This window comes from Carassius gibelio, chromosome B13, assembly GCF_023724105.1.
Source record: "Carassius gibelio isolate Cgi1373 ecotype wild population from Czech Republic chromosome B13, carGib1.2-hapl.c, whole genome shotgun sequence".
NCBI classification, from domain to species: domain Eukaryota; kingdom Metazoa; phylum Chordata; class Actinopteri; order Cypriniformes; family Cyprinidae; genus Carassius; species Carassius gibelio.
Genome location: NC_068408.1, coordinates 20,923,326 through 20,945,710, shown reverse-complemented (window position 1 = coordinate 20,945,710; position 22,385 = coordinate 20,923,326). Strand labels below are relative to the sequence as shown.

General features: G+C 38.5%; 2 protein-coding genes across 3 annotated transcripts in view; one reads left to right on the top strand and one right to left on the bottom strand.

Moving 5' to 3' along the window:
• The first annotated feature begins 441 nt into the window (after positions 1–441).
• Positions 442–4,077, top strand: LOC127969759 (fidgetin-like protein 1). Of its 2 annotated transcripts, XM_052571850.1 has the most exons (3): positions 465–517; positions 589–619; positions 1,966–4,077. In XM_052571850.1, the coding sequence occupies exon 3, from the start codon at positions 1,983–1,985 to the stop codon at positions 3,987–3,989; it is 2,007 nt and encodes a 668-aa protein (XP_052427810.1). In that variant the 5' UTR covers positions 465–517; positions 589–619; positions 1,966–1,982; the 3' UTR covers positions 3,990–4,077. The 2 variants fall into 2 exon arrangements, with proteins under 2 accessions (XP_052427809.1, XP_052427810.1); XM_052571849.1 differs by lacking the exon at positions 589–619 and having other exon boundaries at positions 442–517.
• Positions 4,078–6,895: 2,818 nt separating this feature from the next.
• LOC127969760 (DNA-binding protein Ikaros-like) overlaps positions 6,896–22,385 on the bottom strand; it is a 23,100-nt gene continuing 7,610 nt past the window's right edge. The window contains 8 exon segments of the mRNA XM_052571851.1: positions 6,896–8,714; positions 9,646–9,771; positions 10,211–10,336; positions 10,478–10,645; positions 12,448–12,489; positions 12,960–13,235; positions 19,501–19,620; positions 21,801–21,854. Coding sequence (XP_052427811.1) covers positions 7,993–8,714; positions 9,646–9,771; positions 10,211–10,336; positions 10,478–10,645; positions 12,448–12,489; positions 12,960–13,235; positions 19,501–19,620; positions 21,801–21,854 — 1,634 coding nt within the window. The 3' untranslated portion in view covers positions 6,896–7,992.

Sequence of the window (22,385 nt, the reverse complement as noted above, 5' to 3'; positions counted from 1 at the left end):
CTAGCCTATCTGTTTTTCTTATGTGGTGAACATGAAAATAGAGAACATGGATAACTGGTCTGATAGTCTATTTTTAAGTGCATCTAGAATATGACTGAAGAATCCAGGCAATCAAAAAAAAAAAAAAAACTTTTATAATCTTTTTTGAGTATCACAGTCAAATGATATTCAGAACTGGGCTAAATAAAATGTTAATAGAACTGAAATGGACATTTATTCATTTAGTACAATCAAATGAACACTAAAACGAAAAATTAAAACAAGTCTTCAATTTATTTTATTTTATTTTATTTTATTTTATTTTATTTTATTTTATTTTATTTTATTTTATTTTATTTTATTTTATTTTATTTTATTTTATTTTATTTTATTTTATTTTATTTTATTTTATTTTATTTTATTTATTTTTTTTACTCGCTAACAGTGAGTGTGTTTGTCCATGCGGTGGCGCGCGTGATCTTACTATGCAGCGACCGGAAGCTGCGTGGATCGGCGCAGATCATGCAGGAGGCGCGAGGTTTGGTCAAAGTTAAGATTGTTTTGTTTCACATTGTTGTATAGACTTTCAGCTATTTCTGATATTTACAGCATTTACACAAGAAATACGTTTAACCCAGAGGTAGGTTTCTACTTTCCTCACCCAAAACAAAACGAACACGGGGAGTGGGTTGAAGCTGTATTTGTGATTTGTGCTCCTGCTGTCAGCTCATAAAATAACATTGTCCTGTCTTTATGAATATCCTTAACATATTTTTTACGGGGACAATGTGTTAATACCCTATTCGTAGACACTATTCGTAAGCTCGTAAATTAGTACATTAATGTAGTTAATGTGAAAGTGGGGTTTGGTGTATTACATTACTGTTACTTAATTTTTGTGTGGGTATGCTAAAAATTATTATTAGTAAAGTAAAATTAAAGAATTTATCCACACATATCTATTCTTAATCATTAACTTATTTTACAATTTAAAATAAGCCATAAAAACAATTGAAAAACACGGTCACAGGAATTGTGATGGAATTGTGTCCAAAGTCACAGGAATTGTGTACAAACAAATCAAGTCTAATGTGATCTCTGCTCATTCATGAGGTGCGTCCTGTGGGATGTTTGTAAACACTTTTGAAGAAGTTCACATTTATGCTCTATTTTTCTTTTTCATTTATTTATTTATTTTGAAAGAATAATAGTTTTGCAAAGATATGGATAAATAGACATTGAAAGATTGAAAGATCTTTAAGATTATGCAAATTATTATAATTTTTTTGACAATCGTGTTTAAATTTTGACTGGTATTGCACTTTGTACTATTTCTCTCTCTCTCTCTCTCTATATACATGCAAACACACACATACATACAGTGCATACATATATATCCAGTGTAACTTACTGGTTACTGTCATTAGATGTAATTTATATATACTTATACTGCCTCACTCATCAAGACAGAAGGCCTGGATAGGCCTATATATCAGTTCTTTTCTGCCTTTTGATGACATTTAATATATACCAATCCTGACAGCCATTTTAGCAAAGCAAAATTATTAAAAAATGGTGTAATGCAAAAGGTATAATACTACTGAAAATCAAGACATTTTATCCACATTGTTCATCACATAAAGGAACACATATTTTCATTAATATTCATTATATATACAGTGTATATATATAAACATGGTTTTTAATACATTTTAATACATAAAAGTTGTTTTTTTCATAATGAAAACAACCAGTTGAGGTGATTCATTAAAACAGTTCTCAAAAGTCACACAGGAAACCTTATGGCCTTCAAATTTATTGATGTTCACAGTTACTTAATTTTTATATCCCCTTTTATACAATTATAAAAATAGCATGAATGTTTGCTATGTCCCTCAGCCCACAAATAATTTCCGTGCTATTGTTGTGTGGTACTTATCTTTTTTAAAACATTATTTATTGATCCTGTGCCCACTTCTTATGCAGACTGGAGCAGGCCAGGCATGAGCAGCGCACACCTGGACGAGTGGCAGCGGAGGTCCTTTGACATTTCGTCTGGCTCCTGCACACCTGAACAGACGGCCGATGCTTACCGGGCACACGTCATGTCCATTCAGTATGCATGGGCGAGTGCTGAGCTCTCTCCGGCCGGAGCTGCCAGCCTGCTCAGGACCTACTCAGAGCGATATGCCGCAGTACTGGACTCAGACGACCCACGCACAGGGCTAAACAACTATGCAGAGAGTGCCCTGCACCTGGCCCGTAATCAAAAGAACCATAGTGACAAATGGGAGTCGTCCCTAACGTTTGAAAATGTGTTCAACCTGCCGTGCGTGCAACGGATGATGCAGGACAGGTCCAAAGAAAGAGGTCTCCTGGTAGATCCGGCAGATGTTAACATCACGGTTGGTGGTGAAGTCAGCAGGGGAAATGAGAAAGACAGCGCTATCTCTGGTCCTCCTCCTGGATTAAAACGAGAGCCTCTGGCTCATGGGCCTGCTGCACCTCCACCTCGAGCTGAGTTGGGAAGGGGGGTCAGTAACCCACTTAGCGGGGCTGTAGAGTGGGCTAGAGCACTTGAAGGAGCCCCTCCGCATATTTCTCTGGCACAAAATGCTCCAAAAGCTCCAACAGGGTCTACGCCTATGTTTGGCCATAACATTTTCAGTTCCACAGGCAATGCTAGTGTGTCTCAGTCTAGTGTGGGTTGCACAAGTGGATCCAATGTGCATAATCAGCCTGTGTTCTTATCCTCCACAAACCCCTCCAAGAGGAAGAACTTCTACGGCTCAGGAACTGAAAGCAACAGAAGCTCATTCCCATCACAAGGCGAGCAGGAACCGCGAGGGAGGGGACGGAGGGGAGAGGAAGGTGTCAGCACTAATTTTAGATCAGCACGAGAGCAGTTCATCGTTGACCAGCAAAAAAAGCATTCCCATCAGGGTCAGCGAGGCTCCACGGCCAACGTTGCTGCAATCACCAAGAAATGCCTTGGTGCGAATCGTTCTCGTGGGGCGTCCTCCAAATTCGTCCCTCCCATGCCAAGGCAAGAGGAAGAGGGCAACTCAAAGGAGAATACACCACAAGACATGCAACCTGTTGATGAGCGACTAAAGAACTTAGAGCCCAAAATCATTGAACTTATCATGAGTGAGATCATGGACCATGGCGCCCCGGTAGCCTGGGATGATATTGCCGGCCTGGAGTTTGCCAAAGCCACAATCAAAGAGATTGTAGTGTGGCCCATGTTAAGACCTGATATATTTACTGGCCTTAGAGGACCACCTAAAGGCATTCTTCTCTTTGGTCCTCCAGGCACTGGTAAAACACTTATAGGGAAGTGCATAGCATGTCAGTCAGGAGCCACTTTTTTCAGCATCAGTGCTTCGTCACTCACTTCAAAGTGGGTTGGGGAAGGCGAGAAGATGGTACGAGCGCTCTTTGCCATTGCTCGGTGCCACCAACCTGCCGTCATCTTTATTGATGAGATCGATTCCCTTCTTTCTCAACGCACAGATGGAGAACACGACTCATCCCGTCGGATCAAAACCGAATTTCTTGTCCAGCTTGATGGTGCTGCCACCTCAGCAGAAGATCGCATCCTGGTTGTTGGTGCCACCAACCGGCCACAAGAGATTGATGAAGCGGCTCGCCGTCGCCTGGCCAAGCGACTCTACATCCCTCTCCCAGAGTCCGAGGCTCGCCGGCAGATAGTGACTAACCTCATGTCTCGTGAGAAAAGCCAGGTGGGAGCAGATGAGATGGAGAAAGTGGTGCAGGGCACAGAGGGCTTTTCAGGGGCAGATATGACACAGCTGTGTCGCGAAGCAGCCCTAGGCCCCATTCGAAGCATTTGTCTAAATGACATTGCTACCATCTCAGCAGAACAGGTTCGGCCGATACTCTTCAGTGACTTTCAGGAGGCTCTCAAAACAGTGCGGCCCAGTGTCTCTTCTAAAGATCTGGAGCTATATGAAGAGTGGAACAAGACTTTTGGCTGTGGTCGCTGAGCGCATGTGTTCTGATTATATTAATTGAGTTTTGTGTTAGTTTGACTATAATATTGGGTTCATTTCTTGAAATAAATTGTCAATTTGTCTTGAGTCTTTTTTTCATCTTTTTCATGAACGTTCTTCTCAGAGAGCTGTGAAACAAAGAAAGACAATTCCCCCCAAAAACAGTGCCATTTCTGTAGTTTCATATTAAGTTATTCGTGCAGCCACAATAGATTGACTCAAAACAGCACTCAAGATTTTGTAAAACTGAGCTTGTTTCTCTATGCCTTCCCTCAAAATTAGCATACTGCAGTTGTGTCTTCCTGAAAACAGTTGCATCACAGAGTGGAGCTGCAACTCTTTTCCTTTTAATATAGAGGAAATGTGCCAAGTTTGCACTAAAAAGGAACATGGGGTCTTGAGATTGTTGTTTTTGAATGCACTTATCCAAAAGGGAACTGTCAGCTAGTACAATGTTCAGCCTGCCCTACCTTCTGTGTGTGCAGAATGAATTCAAAGGCTCTCCATGTTTACCTGCTCTCGCTCCTGTATAGACCGAGCGTTCGACACCTTAGGGCCAACTCTCCCATTGTGTTGTGCCTTGGTGAATGGATTTGGAGGGGAAATTGGGCAACACTGCAGGCATTCTGGTCTCATGATAAGAGCTACCCACAGATCAACTCTTGCAGTGCTCTTCCTGTTGCTAAGCCAGTGTGGTCTCGGACCACATCTGGTAAACCAGAGGAATGGCTTTGTGCCTTGGAAGGGGTTTTAAAAATGGACTCTTCATCCTCCTCCTAGAGGACAGTATGGTTGGTTTAGTTTTTTCAGTTACACATTGTGCCTGTGGAGAACTGGCCAACCGATCAGTATTCAGTCTTTTAGAGAATCTGTTTTTGTGTTGTTTTCTTAGACTTTTTTGTTTTCTGGTGAACTCAAAGTTGGTGGGAAACCATCAGAGTTGCTATTTTCATAAATTCATAGAGAGACCCATTGATGATGACACCAGCCATAAACCTCACAACAAAATTATGCATTTTAGAAGCAGATAACAACTGTGGCTTGTTTACTGTTGATGGATGGAGAGAAGCATTGTGAAGCTCTAAATGAGAGGCTGAAAATGGCACGAGTTATAAAAGTTGCTGGTCCAGTGGTGAGGAAACTCACCCAGGCCAAATCACAAAGTAATGAATGAATGAATTTGAAAATAAATAGTTTTGGTCAGGTTACAAAATATGATGCAGTTTTGAATTCATTGGTTTGTTGTATTTTTAGTAGGCTTTGAATTCTGTCACTATATTTGGATGAGACTGGATTCCCTGAAATTTCTTTCTGTGTGTTTGCATATGCATCAGTATAACATCTTCATTGTCAAAGTGCAACTGATTTGTGTTGGAGTGGAACGCAGGCTCTGTGATATGTGAAACCTGATGACTGCAATCTGGGAAAATTGAAAGAGAGATGGCTGATTGATTTGGTTGCTTCTTGCAACTGCAAAACCATTCTTACAGGAAGTCAGGCTGAACTGTTGATACAACTCAGAAGGCGAGTGGGATTTAACAGTCTAATTCAATTCTAAACTCTGACTCTTGGGTTGTCTTCATCTGCATCCTATTATAGATTGTGCTCACATGAAATGAATCAGTCATGTAATTTTCATGAAACGATCTTAGAAAAACTGGAAGCCCATGAAAAAAGGTTGTCATTTATTTTTCATCTTTTTGTCAAGCGGCTTAATGAATATTTTAGGGTTGCATGGTTGGCCGGAGTGTTGAAACTTTGTAAAATTAGCCAGCAGTGCAAGTAGTAAGTCCATCCCTGAGGAACAGTGTGAGGCTGTCAGAACAGCACGGGTAGCCCACAGCTGGACTATAGAAGGACAGACACACAGAATTCCTCCACAATCTTTCATTATACTGTATCTACAGCTAATATTAACTTTAGCATCAATTGTTTTCTAGTTTGTCTTAAGCTACACTGTTATTTTTTTGATAATTAGTTTTTAGATAGTAAGTGTGATGTGTTTAGTGAAATGTCAGCAAAAACGTTAGAAAACATCTTGTATTCTTGTATTTTTTTTAGCATTTATTTTCCAATTCTTCATTCATTCATTCATCTATCTTTCTTTCTGTCAAGAAAATAGCCTTTGGTGCATTTTCTTTATTTCTTCCCTTTTCCTTGAAAATATCCTTTGGTGCTGACATACCTTGGTTTTTATTAAATGACTACTGCCAGTGTTCACTATAATGCTGATATGTTTACTCATAATGATAATAAAAAATAATAATAATAGTTTGTTACCCAAGTGATAAATCTGACAGTAGAGTTTGAACACAAGGGCATTGATTTATGTGCCTGACCAGTTTATTTTTGTCTCTTATTACTTGGTTTTGACATCTTTAAATTTCTCTGAATGGGTGGGGTTTATTTGTGCTGTATTATTATAAGTCGAAGCGGAAAAGAGAAGTGAGATTCGGGATAGAGGCTGATGGGGACGGGGTGATGTGAAGTGGTGTTGGCCAGATTATCCCTCTCATGCAAATGCACTCTCTCCTTGCTTTGGCCACAGCTGTTTCACGTTTCTACCCAATCACACAACAGCCATCTGTACACGAATGTCTTTGCGAAGAGCTGGTGAGCTCTTGGGTCAGCCTCACTCATGCTCTCTTGACAGATTTGTGCTTCTTTAATATACTCCACCTCCCTTTGGCCATTGCATACTTATACTAATGTCCATTATTGCCTGACTGCAAATAATTTAGAAACATTTTAATTCACAAGAAACATGTCAATTGTTGTCACCTTAGAATCAATGATTCCTTTGCTACTTCACAGTGCTGTAAATGTTGTTTCAACTCTACAAATTAAATCATCCTAAATAATATTTTGCATAAATGTTGTTATAGAAAGCTGTTATTCAATTGTTAGTTGTAACAGATGTATTTGGTTTTATTCTTAAATTCTTATGTAAATAATAATAACAGTCTTTTATGCAAAATTGTAAAATTGCCTAAAAAGTGACAAATACCTTTGGCTAATGTTCATTTAGCTCAGTTGTTTAACTAAAAAGGGATTATCTACAAGTGTGATGCTTGCGCTTGCATTCTGTATTATATAAAAATTAATAATTAGTACTAATTTTACTAATTATTTTTGTGATCTATGAATTATAGACTTCATTCCATAATTTTGTGAGATACTCAAATCTCCATTAGCAAATTTATTTAAATGTTAGATTTACCTTTACAAAACTTGACACATTATCAAATGTTGAACAAATGTAAAATCTTTTATTATTTTTTGCAAGCATATATATTCTAGGATGTAAATATGTACGAGTAAAATGCTTTATTTAAACTGTATTTGCAAATACAATATAAATTAAGCAAGGAAAAAAAATCTGAGGAATTTTAATAAAAAAAAACAACAATATGTACTTCCATATATTTGGTTCAATATACAGGGGAACATTTTAAAAGGCAGCATGTTACATAAAATGGACAAATCTTGACATTGTTTCATTGTAATAAATTATAAAATGATACGAGGCTTCTTCAGGCTGCTTAATATAAAAAATATATATATTTAAAATGAAGAGTAAACTGTTTGAACACAGGAAAGGGAGATACATGAGTTTACATCACATATTGCAAATGATATTTTATAACTTTATTACAATTTATCATTTTTATTATTGTTCATCTTACTAACTTTAGGGCAGCAAAAAGTCAGGTTGACATGGAATGATATAAAAATTACTTTCAAACTCCTAATTTATTTAAAGTTACAGTTTTTTCTTTTTTTTAAAGTCTACATACAAGTCACACCATTGTAGAAAAATAGACAAGACAACGAAATATATAGGCAACTGTATGTACAAAGAAAAACCAATGTTACACAAAACAAAACCCAAAATCCAGTGTTTGGACAGTGTCAAAAAAAAATCCTGAAATGTTGAATCGGTTGTGTGTGAGTGAATGTGTATAGTCAAGCGTATGTGGAAGGTGTCTGTGTTAACTCAGAAGCGGTGCTCTCCACGCGTGATGTGCGATGAGAACTCGTAGCGGTCCTGACTGCGGTAACCACACAGGTTACACTCGAATGGGTCTCGGAAGCCATGACATCCCATGTGGATGGTGTACATGACGTGGTCCAGGAACAAAACTCTGCAGTGGACGCAGCAGTACGCCCTCAATTCTTCTCCATCTCCACTCAGCACCTTAAACCCCTCCGATGACGCCATACTCAGCTCCATCCCCGATGCCCGCAAGGCCTTGAAATGCCGCTGCTCTTCCTTTACCACTGGCAGACCTCCGTTACGCATACCTGGAGCCATGTGATTGGTCAGGTAGATGAGACCCCCTGCGGCCGCCGCCGCGCCTCCCCCAGCCACCCGCTCCTCGTTGTTGCTCTCTGTGTCAGTGGAGTCCTGGCCACTGGGACTGGGCGAGCCGTCCTTCTCCACCGAGGCCGATTTGGACTTGGACAGCAGAAGGAGATGCTCTGCGGCGCTGTCCTTCGCGGACACACCATTGCCTTCGGCTGATTGTGTCTTGTGGAGGTTGTAAATAGGGCTGACCACCATGTCTGAGGAGGAGCCAGGGGAGGTCTGAACCAGAGGCCGCAAGGACTCCGCTCCCAGATAGCTAATCGCACTGTTGATGGCCTGATCAATGACGTGAGGCTGCATGAGCTCACCCGAGCCACCCTCGAATGACAGCTCTGACAAGCGATTCTCTCCTGTGGAAGAAAGCCAAAAGAGCAAAGGTTTGTCTGAGTTCTGTGAAATGTAAAATGAAAACTGATTTATTTACCAAAGCACAAATTCTTGAAAAACATTTTTCTTGTCTTTATAATATTATAATCACTAGGGAACCCTTTGGAGAATTTCTAGGTGCCCTTTAAAAACAACATTAGCAAAACCTTCTTAGAACATGTTTTTGTTAGCTGGGATCATAATGGTTTATGAAGGTTTTGAGATGCTTAAAAAAGTTAGCCACACTTATGATTCCATTTTGGGGGGGGGTGGGGTGGGGGGGGGGGGGTTGTGATGCCTTAGGAGAACCATTTGGGTCCCCCTAATGGAGAAGAACCATTCAATGATTACTTCCTTTAAAATATTATTTATTCCTTTTATTTTTTTTGGTGTGCAAAACATTTTTATTAACATTTTATTATTGCATTAAAGGTTCTTCACTGATCCGTCAAAGCCAATACAGAACATTCAGCAGGTGCCTACAACTTCTCCAGAGGGTTCTTCCAGTGTAGCAGTCTGAGAAACCTAAAATGGTGTCTCAAATATCTTTAATTTCTTTTACAATAATCTTCAGTGAAACACCAATATGAAAAGAAGATAAATGGGCTTAGTAACACATCACATTATTCTAACAGCGATTCAAAAACTATTACTATCAAAGAAGCAAGTGCAATTTAGATACGAATATATAAAACGATAAGCAACAGTCAAAGTCAGTTCATGTTGCATGCCATTATAGTGTTTCTTTCCCTGCTTTTTTAGTCAACTCATCAAACAGAAAGAAATGAGGGAGCTGCCAAACATAGTTTGTCTCTGCAATGTTTCGATTCTTTTAGTCAGAGACATGCATTTTGACAGGGATATCTGGATGATCTACGATATAACTGTACAATGAAAGCAAACTTGAACTCTTACCCACAAACCTCTGTGGCATAGAGCTCTTACGCTTAGCTACATTGTTAGCTATCCTGTCTAGCACCAAGGCTCTCTCAGATGCAGGCATGTCCTCCCTCTGCTCATTCTGGCTGTTCTCTTCCTTCACTATGGAAAGCAAGACAAAGAAACCACGCATAAGATTCAAATGTCCGTATCTAACCTGAGCTCATCCTCTAACATGATGCTAACTATAATAAAGGATTATTTCCTTCAGTCATGCAATTAAATTTTCTATCCCTTACTCTAAGCAGTTTCGTTTTTTTTTTTTTCTTCTTCTTCTTAAGATACTTTTTTAAGCTTTGGGACTTTATAGGCATGTTGCTGCAAAAAGATCAGTTATGGCTCTGAACTTCTGAATTTCTGGGCAGTGTCACCAATAAGTACTACCAGAGCATCACTGGTAGTTGTACTTCCACTAATACTATGTATTTTTTTTTCATCATAGTGACAATAAACCACATTTAGGTCATGATAATGGGTTATAGATTAGCACCATTTACATCTATAAGAACAGAACACACTTGGTGTTCTGTCATTTACAGACCAGTATAAATGCTGTTCTGAAGGCCCATGCACTGCAGGTAGTTGTGACATCTCTCCTTATGTTCCTCCAGCGAGCTCCGCTGCTTGTAACTGCGCCCACAGTATGCACACTTATGAGGTTTTCCAACTGTAGATTTAAAACAAAACAAAATCTGCTCAGTCACACAGCACAATTTAGTCTTTGTGGTATTCACTACAATATAGTGTAACACAATAACACTTGTTTTCTGAACTGGCTCAAGTGAATGTGAAGGCGACAGGTGTTTACCCGAGTGCGTGCGCAGGTGTCCGGTGAGGGCGTCTCTGCGGCGGCAAGCGTAGTTGCACAGGTGACATTTGAAAGGTTTCTCGCCAGAGTGCAGTTTGATGTGTCGGAGCAGGTTACCCTTCTGAGTGAAGGAAGCACCGCACTGGTTGCACTGGAACGGCCTTTCCCCTGGGAGAATGAAAGATAACGCATAACTGATATGTTGGAATTAAGACATTTTCATTTAAAATTACTACATGCTGCAAGTCATGCACAATGATTAAGGAACTAGATTTTTCAGCATGTTCTCCTTTCTAATGGTCCCAAAACATATTTGGACACTTAAGCCATGCTTAAAAATGGTTGAGTATCATTGCAATCGGTTACAAAATATCAAGCCAAAAAACATTTAATTCTGTAAATGATGAAACAGTAGATGTACAGTTCAAAATTAAGGCGACAAGTATTTAGACACTTTCTTGTTATCAAACATTAGTATATTGTTCATATGTGCAACAGTAACTGAAACTTTCAAATGACAAATAATATCCAGAAATATTGATAATTCAGTTTCTCTGTTGGATGAGAACAAATATTAACTGAATAAAGCTGGATACTACTGCCTTGTTTAGAGCCATCTTAGCTGAATTGATGTTTCATAATTGATGAACTTTGCAACATTGATACTGTTATTAAACTAAAATCACCACTGAGCTGAATCGATCATGTGTAGATCTGCTTTATAGCTGAAATTTCATAATTTTTGAATTCTGCAACATTTCTTTTTATTGCAGTAAAGCTGCTTGCACAATCTGTAGCCTATTCGATAAATCCATTTGACTTTAAATGTGACTTGAAATAGACTTGAAACTGCTTTGGAACCTATTAGTTAGAAAAGTAATTGTAAAAGAAATGCCTTTTTGATTTGGGGCTTCTGTGTTTCACAAAGAAGTGACTCGTGCTTTAACCTGTATAGCAGTTATATATACACCTGTACAGAATGCCAGCGACAAATGGCCATGTAAATGGCGAGCGTCTGAGACACTATATCGGCTCTCTGGAAGCAAAGCATCCGCCGCTGTAGCGCTATTACGCTGTGAATGCAGGGTCACTGTCCTACACGGCTCTGGCGCGCTGTTACATCTCCAATAACGCGGCGCCTCGCGCCAAAGCTCAATCAAACACGCGAGCGCCGCTCTGCACTCTGCGCGCGCTGCCTGGCTCCTGATCGAACAAGAGGCTTTCAGACGCTGCCTGCCAGTTTCGTAATGCACCACTGCCTGGGTCAATTTGATCTGAAAATCTCATTTTTTCCTCTTCTTCAGCTCTAAAATAAGAGCGGCCCATCACAATGCAAATGCAGAGCTCATTTAAATAAAGTGAAGGAAACACTTTGTGTTTGAGAGCCAGTCTTCCTGATCAGCGCCCCTGGAATAAACCAATATCCAGCTGCTCCGAGTGTTGTGGCATTCTCCGAGAACGCTATTAATACGGCGCTCTCTTCAAAAGCCCTATAAAATAAGAGTCACCAGTGAAGCAGCAAGAAGACGGAAAAAGAAACTCATTAAAAAGGCATTTCAGGAGCTCGGCACCTCCTGCGAATATTTTGATTTAAATAGGAAGCACTTCATTATATCTTTTATTATACGTTCTTTTCTGAATTTACATTAGCCCACTGTTCCTTTCTTCCATTTTGAGTTTCATTAGTTTGTCAAGTGAGGAAGTTAAGTGCCTTTTTGAGAAATGTTCTCACCCACTGGTTTGGCTTCGTCGCAGCGGAATATCAATTTGAGAAAGGGAGAAAATAACTAATACTGAAATAATTGTCATCTGAGAGAGACTTTTGCTTGGTTAGTTGATACATTTGGACTGTTAGCTATAAGGAAATCTAAACAAAATGTCACGTTTTTTTTAAAGACAAAAAAACACACAACTCATCAAAATTGTTAACACGTAACCCAAAAATTAAAGTACTGTCATCATTTACTCACCCTTACTGTTTGTCATTCCAAACCTGTATGACTTTCTTTCGTCTGTGGAACACAAAAGAAGATATTTTGAGAAATTTCTCAGTTTTTTAGTCCATACAATGGAAGTCAGTGGTAACCAAAACTGTATGTTTCTTTAAAAATCTTCTTTTGTGTTCCGCATATGAAAAAAAGTCATACAGGTTTGGGACAACACAAAGGTGAGCAAATTATGACTGAATTTACATTTTGGATGCAACAAACTGCGGACATTTTCTTAAAATGCTAGCCTAATGTTGTAAAAGCAATCATACTGTAATTACTTTAGTCATTTACATCAACTGTCAAGCCATGCACAGTTACTTCTCTGGCTTCCGTTAAAGAAAAGGATGGTTACATTTAAAACACATCCAGCGTCTGTCTCTGTCCTGCTCTCTGTGTGTCTCTCTATGTGCGGCTCAACCTACCCAGCCCTGTGCCCTGTGAGTTGTGAGTGATAGTATAAGGAGGGAAGAGTAGATGGCAGTTGTGCTTACCAGTGTGACTTCGCTTGTGCACCATTAACACATTGGGCCCAATGCAAACCATCCCACAGATATCGCACTTCAGCTTCCCGTTGGGGAGGCGGATGCCCCCGGCCGTGGGGTAGGCGGCCGGCTTGCTGTCAGGGCCTGCGTGGGAGCCGTTCACTTTGGCCCCTGAGCCATCGAGCACACGCAAGTCCTCGGCTGCACATTCCTCCTCCTCTCCATTCATCTCACAGGCCAGCCCGTTTTCCTCGTCACTCCGAGCCTCAACTTTTATATTACAGGCTGGAAAAGAGGGTAGTGGGCCTGTTAAGTTCAGTGGCAGGCTGGGTGGTTATATTCTCTAACTAACACTGCCATCTTTTATCACGATATCTAAATGTTCTGCAGCGAAAAAGAGCATCTGCAAAGCAACTGTTTTCTTTCTTTCAGCCTTTGATTAGCAGTGTGTGTGTGTGTGTGTGCAAAACATCAACTTTAGTTGCATTAAACACATTTTTGAAACATTCACTTGACATATAGAGCATAAACTGTATTTGAGGTATTGTAGATATGACCAGTGTTGGGAGATAACTGAAAGCAGTAGCAAGTTACTAACAATAATCCAATTGAATCAGATTGTTTTGATGATTGATGTATCTGTTAATTTATTCATATACTGAATTTTTTATTTATTTATTTGAAAATGGTCCCCTTTAAATAGCTTTAATGTACACCATCCAAAAGTTCGGAGTAAGATTTTTAAATGTGTTTGAAAGAAGTCTCACATGCTCAATAAGGTCGGATTTATTTGGTCAAAAATACAGTAAAAATATTTTGAGGGTTTTATTACAAGTAAAAGTTAATGTTTTCGTTTCATCATTACTCCAGTCTCCAGTGGCACTTGATCCTTCAGAAATCATTCTAATAAGTTGATTTACTGCTCAATAATTTGTTTTTTCATTATTATCACATTGAAAACAGCTGTGCTGCTTATTATTTTTATTGAAACCATGATACATTTTTCAGGACTTCTTGATGAATAGAAAGCTCAAAAGAACAGCATTTGTGTCTTAAAAGAAGTAGTGTAGCTAGCAACAATTTGTTAGTAGTTTGTAATCAAAATTTAAATTAAATATGAGTAGCTAGTAGCTTTGTCAGTTTCAAATTAGCTTCCCCTACACTATTACTACCACGTGTTAAGGATAAATAATTCCATTTAAATAATCCAGCATTCTTCTGTCAAACTGGCTGCTCTGAAACCATCTTACCATCTCATTCATCATCACACTTCTCTGAAACAAATGACTGATAAACAGGAAACAGAGACACAGGAAGCTCTGTGAAACTGAGGACTCTCAGCGGTGTAAACCAGACCAACAAACCGTGGTAAACACATACAGACACACACACATAGACTCACATACGAGCTTACAGAAGCATGCAAAAATAAGCACACCGTCAAATAAAAATGAAACCGTGTTAAATATTTAGATTATTCGATGGAATGTCCAATTATAAGCTAGATCATTGCTCAAATGCCCGTTCATCTTAATGAGGCAAACATTTCGAGTCTTTAAAGGCAGTTAGAGCTCAGGGTAAAGGTCCTGTGGTTTACATACTGTGGTGCCAGGCTGATTTCCCCATGCCTCTGTTTGTACAGACTCAAGAGGAACAAGCAGAAATAATGAAATATGGGAATCCAAGGGAAAAGGGGAAGCTTCAGTGCCCGAGCCGGCCCAACCGAAAAAATGGACAAGAGTTATGGAGAAGTGACAGAAAGGGAAGCACAGAACAGGGAATTGTTAAGCACAACAAGTTTTTCTTTTTCATTTTCTGCATTCAGACTACAGGGATCAGCAACTGAAGCACGTGATTGAACTGGAGAGTACCGACACAGAAGCATTGTCTGTGTTCAGGTTACTCTCTGATAGTAAGCAGAGCACAGCTACACTCTTGTTAGTGTGTTTCCAAAATAATTGTCTTGAGTTTTACAGCAAGTGATCCAGTTTCCAGAAGAATCGTCTTAGAGTGACTAAGAAAGAAACTGCAAACTAATCAAATAACTTACTAGAAAAGACAAAAGCTAGTTGACTAAAAACTTTATTATCTTTAATAAACATCACTGAACATCATCACATAATGAAGTCAAGCCAGCGATTTTCACTTTTGGTGCCCATTCCTGGTCTTTATGTTCGCTGTTCATTGGTGGATATTCTTCTTCATACAAAAGCTGTATCTTATTTAGCCTTAAAGGATTCATATCAGTAGCTTAATGTTATTTTTTTTTATCGAAAGTGTACCTAAATTATACATATACTTTACAGACTTTTTGAAAAGGCAGCTGCTCCAATGAGAGCTTTTGAACTTTTTTTAAAATAGTAATTTTCAATCCCTCACCTCATGTATCCTGGCGTTATTGGTATTTCCAAGATCCAGTCAATCCCCCATTCAATTCCCAATAGGCCATCCTACATTTTCCCTGCTGAATATTCTGTTTAACTCAACTAAAGTTTGGTGATTAAGTAAAACAGGTTGTAAACTGAATTCGTTGTTGACTCTAAAAAAGGTTTATATAGATTTAAGTGTCAATGTGTGAATGAAGTACAGCAGTTAATAACGTAAAGTCAATACAGGAATGCAATCTCCCATTAACACCCATAAAAGGATGTATCTCTTTCTCTCTCTCTCACACACAGACGCACAAATCCACTAACAACCTTTCTGCTTATATGAAATGATGATTTAACCAGTGTGATGTGACCTGAGTTTGGCAGAGGGAACTAGGCTTGTTGTCATGATACGGTCTCTCATGGATCTTTTGGGGAAGTTGTGACTAAACTGGGGATGGGAAGAGGAGCTTTTACTTTGTATAACGTTTGTCACACATCCTAATTTACCCATTTTGGGAAGCAAGCGACAGAAGCCACAGACTAGGACAAACAAAAGAGCTCTACATAGAACAGAGCAAACCTCACAAACATCAATGGATCATTTTAAATGGGATTAAATAAAATAAAAAAATCCCCCATTTCTAGAGCAACTCTCTGGAAGTGAAGTGGTTCAGTTAGTGACAAGTCAGTCTCCCTTTAGCAGTTTGAACCTGTGACCCTCTGCTACATCTATTACTAAGTTATCGCAACATTGTACTTTAGCGAGGGATGAATTCACAGCGAGGGTGCTATAAATTAAAATAAATCTTTGCTAGTACAATTTACTTTTGTTTGTGCTCCAGTCAAGGCACTGAAAAAACTATGAATAGATTATGCAGTGTGGGAGAGCTACATGCACATTAACCACGGCTCCACAGCGTATGTGTGAGAGTATATGTTTGAGCATGCAGGTCTATGCATATGTGTGTCAGATGTGATACAACGAACCCTGCTTTCGCTCACATTTTTAGGAACTTGCTAGTGAAATGTTTGCATCTGATATAGCAACAGGTTTAAGGGCAGGCTGTCACCCTCATACATTTAAAAAGAGGAATTACATGATAAAATCGGCCATGCACCATGAAAACCCTCCTGCACTTCACTGGACAGCATATTTTTCCATGCAGGGCTAATAAATACTAATGCACAAACCAAACAGCACTAATTGTGAATGTCTCGTTTCAGTTGGTAATGTGAGACATTATGGGAGTTAAATGGGATGCGAACACCAATACCATTTGTGATATTTAATAAATATGATGCTTTGATACCCATAATAGCATGTTAATTCAAATTAAATGATAATATAAACACATTATAGTTTAAATTAATATCAAATTCAATTTTAGAGTGATATGGAAAACTAAAATACACTTAAATATTAACTGTTTCTAAACTTGTACATATTTGTGATAATGAAGTTGCAGTTTAGTACATTTGAAATATATTAACTTTAAATGCAATATTAAAACACTACACTTTAATGCACAACAAAAACATTATTTAGAATGTACTTTAAAGTAAACTTTTATTTTGACATTATTACGAAATGCATTTAAAGGTATACTGTAAGTACTCATAAGTGGCCTTTTATTTCATTAACAATATGTGCAAGAACAATTTTTTTAAAATATACGATTAAGATTTGAATTTGAACTTAAAGATTTAGTTTGTAAAGGAAAAGCTCTTTGTGCTTCACACAGATTTGAAATTTCAATCCTCAAAATGTGTTGACAACTGTAGAGGAGTTTCTGGGTCTTTCATAGCAGGAAACCGAAGAGACAGCGCTCTGTAAGAACCATCTCTATACGTTTTGATTTCCTGACATTCTACGCACATTGCTACGTGTCTGATCGAGTCGCGTACTGCACAGTCTGCACAGATACTCCCTTGATACACATAATCAGAGAAGCAATGATGCACAGTGAAGATACTGTCTTCACATCCTCTTGCACACTGACTGATTATATCTTCAGGGACAACATGCAGACAGACAGATGCACGCACAAGCACACACACACATATTCACAAAAACCCTTACTAATAAGTTCCGAGCATTTGAAATTTAGTTCCCTGTTTCTCTCGAACAATCCACCTTTTTTTTTTCTTCTAAATCCTAAATGGCATCATGCGACTTTCTGTACACCTCAAATACACTCACATCAAAAAAGATCTTCATGAGTGAAAGCATCTCTAAAGTGTGTGAACATTTTTATTTGTGGGCAAAAAAAAAAAAAAACAGGTGGTATTGAGTTAAATGTCATTTTGATACACTTCTTAGTGTTCTTGATGTCTTCAAAGAGATGACTTACAAGCGATCTCTTTTCACGTAACAAGGCCTCTTATTACTTTATCGATATGACTTTGCTCTTTTTATATGTAACACATGAGTGAGATATGAAAGTGCGATGTTGCTGAGAGTGAAGCATGTCTTTTGGACTTGCATTTGAATGTGGGTGTGTGTGGAAGTGTGTGAATATCGTGGCAGTTGAAGTGAAAGCATGGCATAAGTGCAGGTGCAGAGTTGTGTGTGTTCTGCGTGTGAGAGAGCGTATGCTCGCATTTGTTGCGATACTGCGCCTATCTGCTGTTGCTCCTGAACATTTTATCTCCTTGAGTGAGTGTTGAAACTGAGTTCTGGCAAGTTCTTCTTAGGAAACTCTTGCACATCCTATTTCAGTTTCCTCTCACATCTTTTTTTTCTTTTCTCTCTCTCTCTCTCTCTCTCTCTCTCTCCCTCCCTCTCTCTCTCTCTCTCTCTCTCTCTCTCTCTTTCAGTCTGTTTTTTACTTTCAGTAGCTTCAAAGTGAGCGGGTCACACTTTAAGTCCAAGTTAATCTGGAACTTCTGGAGGGGAAAATTCCAAACTAAAATACATCAAGATATTAATCAGGCCATCTGTTAACTTGTGGTTAGCCAAGTTTATTCCCACCCATTTTTGCCTTTAGTTAACCCACTTTCTAGTTACGCTGCTAACACTATTTATTAATATAATGACTAACTAACGCATTCTGTTACAATCTACCGACCAAACACAACATTTTCAATGAGAAGCCATATTGTTGTATTCATTTTGTGAAGACAGAAGTGTTAAATTCTTATATATATTATCACTCAAAAGCTTTAGGTCATTAAAAATTTTATTTTTAAGAATAAATACTTAAATATGATATGATTAATTAATCAAAAGTGGCAATAAGGGCTTTTATAATGTTATTAAACATTGCTATTTCAGGTATATGCTGTTCTTTTGAACTTCCTATTAATCCTAAGAAAATAAAAGAAATCATGGTTTCCACACAACTGCTTTTAGCACTGGTAATATTAAGAAATGTTCCCTGAGCAACCAATGTTTCTTTGCATCATAGGAATAAATTACATTTTTTTTAAATATATTAAAATAGAAGACTGTAACATCAATTTGAATTATGTCTCACATTATTGCATATTTTTACTGCACATTTAATCCTTCAGACATTTCATCAGATGTTTTTAATCCAAAAAGAACTTATTAATGTTCGAAACAAAATATTTTCAAGAGTAAACAAGAGAAGGAAGGGCAGAAGTGAGTAAAAATAAAAGTTTCCTAATAAGTGGGTTAAACAGTTCATGGCACAACTGAGCGCATTATGTGTAGGCTCAGTCAGTGAGTAAACGCTGTTTAGTGTATTAAATTAGAAATCTGCTTTTTAAATGTCCCACGGTTTCAGGAACCAGTAGGAATGAACTATCAGTCTGACAACAGGAACATAATACATTTAGCATACTACTTAATTTTTTTTTTTTTACAGCGGTTTGCTTTTTTTTTTTACATGTATGCATGCCAATGGAAAAAAAGGGACATGATCTCATTAAGAAAGCTGAAGATGCGCATCTTGAGCTAAATTGAATTCTTCGGACCCTGCGATTTTTTTTTTTTTTTTTTTTTTTTTAACAATCTAGTGCACTGTGATGTTGTAGGCAGAACGAGAGCCGTTACATGCACTCGTTTCATATAAAGTATTACATTTTAAAGCTTTCTGTGTTAGGCTGACCTTAAAAGTGGGCTTCAGTGGAAGTTATATCAGACTGGGTATTGCATGAATGTGTATATGAGGTAGTTTTGTGGTTGTGTCCCAGCTTAGACTGGTCTGACTCACCGAGTGGTTTGTCTGTGCGGTTGTTGTGCTGGAGGCCAGTGCTGGCTGACAAGTCTTCAGGAACAGGCATGGCCTCATCTTGGTCCTCTCCCGCCTCGTTAGCAGTCGGACTGTCCCCTTCTGAGCAGAGGGTAGAGAAGTTACCAGTATAGATGGAGGCCCATCCCTTATACACACTTTAAAATTTAAAATCAATGCATCAAATTTTTTAATTGAATTTGCTGTGAAACTGCAGCTAAATTCAGTTGTCCGTTAACTTTTGGGTATTCATTTCTGTTCTCTTCACACACAGTGACAACTGCATTCTACAGCTGAACTGACTCCTGACAAATTCAGGTAGTGACGACCGGATTTAGAGAAATTCTATACAGTGTTTATGGAAGCGAACCGATCAACTAGTTCATCAGTTAATCAGTTTTGTCTTTACAGTATGTGTGGTGCAAAAAACCACAGGGGATGTTTTGACTCATTAGTGTTGCCAAATAGTGCAAGCAAAAAAAAGAACAAGCCCATAGTAAACTTAAATCCAAGCACGATATCTTAGAAATAAATACTACAGCAAAAATATCACGATTATTAAGTATATATACTCGATCGCTTTATGAGCCGAGCTCAAATAACTAGCTCAAAAGAGGCTTAATCAGCATCGCTTATAATAAGTGGACATGGCAACCCTTTAAGAGTGCGCTCTGCTAAGTATCCTTTCCAACTTATACAAAACTGTTGGCAGTGGTTTTAGTTCAAATTGAGCCATTGATCACAATAATATTACTTTGATTAATAATAGTAAATGCTGGACTGTTACTATGGTTACATACATGGTGTCAATCATGGCAGTTTCAAGAGTAAGTCCTGTTTTTGTACAAACATGAAATGATAATTCAGGGGATTTACTTTTGTATTTAAATGCAGCTGTCACTCCTGACACTTTACTGTGGGTGTGTGGCCAATTACACGTTAGCCATTTGTAGACCGATTCCACATAACTGGCTCAACCAATGGCATGAGTTGGGGGTGGGGCTATCTGTGTGTCTGACCAATCTTGGGGGGCGGGAGTGTCCAGGAAAACAGTAAACACTCTTTGCTTGCAATCTTGATGTTATATTGTTTTACGCTTATCAAAATAAACCTGATAAAAAAAATAAAAAAAGACCCATTTTATTGGTATTTAAATAGAATAGGCTTAAAAAAAATGTTATTCATGTGCATACAGGCGCTGTATTAAGAAGTGTATGAAGTACTGAATGAAACCTGTTTCTGTTTCTTCATAAAAACATCTGAAACGTCAGTGTATTTGACAAATATTGCATGTAATCCACTTAATCTGTGATAAAGTATTCAAACAGTGCCCAAGCTTCATTACAAGAAGCAGCAAATCTCACCGATCAGTTAAATCCAGCCGAAGTCGAACGCATTTATTATTTTTTCAGATCTATTTGGTAACATTAGTAGTGTACAATTTACAAACTTCCCCTTAAAGTTATAGAGTTGTATTGTGGTTTCTCAAGGATGTATTGCATCCCAGTGTTGACAGTCAGGGCATTAAATATATAATTCTCACTAATGCAACAAGTATGAGTCTCATTATAATGAGTCTTGTGTAAGTTTTGTAACTTTATTTAGATATGAAAATGTCGACAGAGCACAAATGCTGACCCTTTTGCTGCATTCAGACTGTTTCCTTTTTCCATTTATCTATTTTCTTGGAAAAGTGTTTGTATTAATCCTGCGCCGATTCAAGATGCCATCACAAGTTTAAATCTTGCTGAAAACATGTTTGTCAGTAGATGTATATAAGTAATGGGCCCACATTTGGATCCACATTCATGATTTTCATGATTTTGGGTGAACTATCATTTTATGTTTTTGTTCCTTTAAACTGGAGTGGATTATATATATATATAATTTTTTGTGACTGGAAGTCTCCTAAATTTGGTCTAGAATCACGTGTGCATTACAGGGGTCATCTACAGCCTTTTCACTATTTTTCACGAGATTTTTACTTAAAAAAAACATCATAATTTAGAAGCAATAGGCTATTCTGTCCTGTTTACTTTCTAGACTAACGAGAAAGTTCTGAGTTCTGATGTTTTAATAGCACAATGACCTCTTATATATATATATGTATCAAAAGATCAAGGGACTTTTGATTTCTCAGTTCATGACCCCTTTGACATATATCTGCTGAGACAGAACTTCTATAGCCTGTCGTTGAACAGTCAAAAACGGTTATCTTTGCTTGACTGTTTTGATCGCCGAGACCTCACTGTGGCTTTGAACGTCTGAGAGGCGACTCTTACCTGTTATCTGGGACATTTCCTGTGCCTCCTCAGTCTCCATCCTGTGCAGGTATTCTAACAGGAGAGAAAGCAAGAGAGAAAGAGTGTCATCAGCGCTCGTTGCCTCAAAAAATAAGCCTGTGTAAGAGAAGTGGTTGGTGAATAAAGGAGAATGGCCTTTCTTTGTGTATCTCCATCACCCTGGCAAGAACAGCCCTATTCCAGCCACACACACCACTGTCTTCCACATTACACTACAATGAACTACAGACATTTTCATTACCGCTCTGACAGACGGGGTGAACTAAGAGAATAGGTTTGGTGGACTACAAGGCCGGCTATGGGGTGGTGAGTCTCGAAAGGAACAGGCTTTCAGACCACATTTGTTATTTATTGTTAATTTCCTACCACATAATCATCCAAAAATGCAAACTGACTGCCGCAAAATTAAGCAGAAAATTAGATGGCCCGGGGTCATGGAGGATGCGGGTGTTTGGCATCGCCAGCTGACTGGCGCTCGTGTTCACTCTAATTTACTGAGCATGCATGGGTGAGCCCGGCAGCCCAACTCTTCCTCCGCTTCTCTTTAACACACACACACACAGA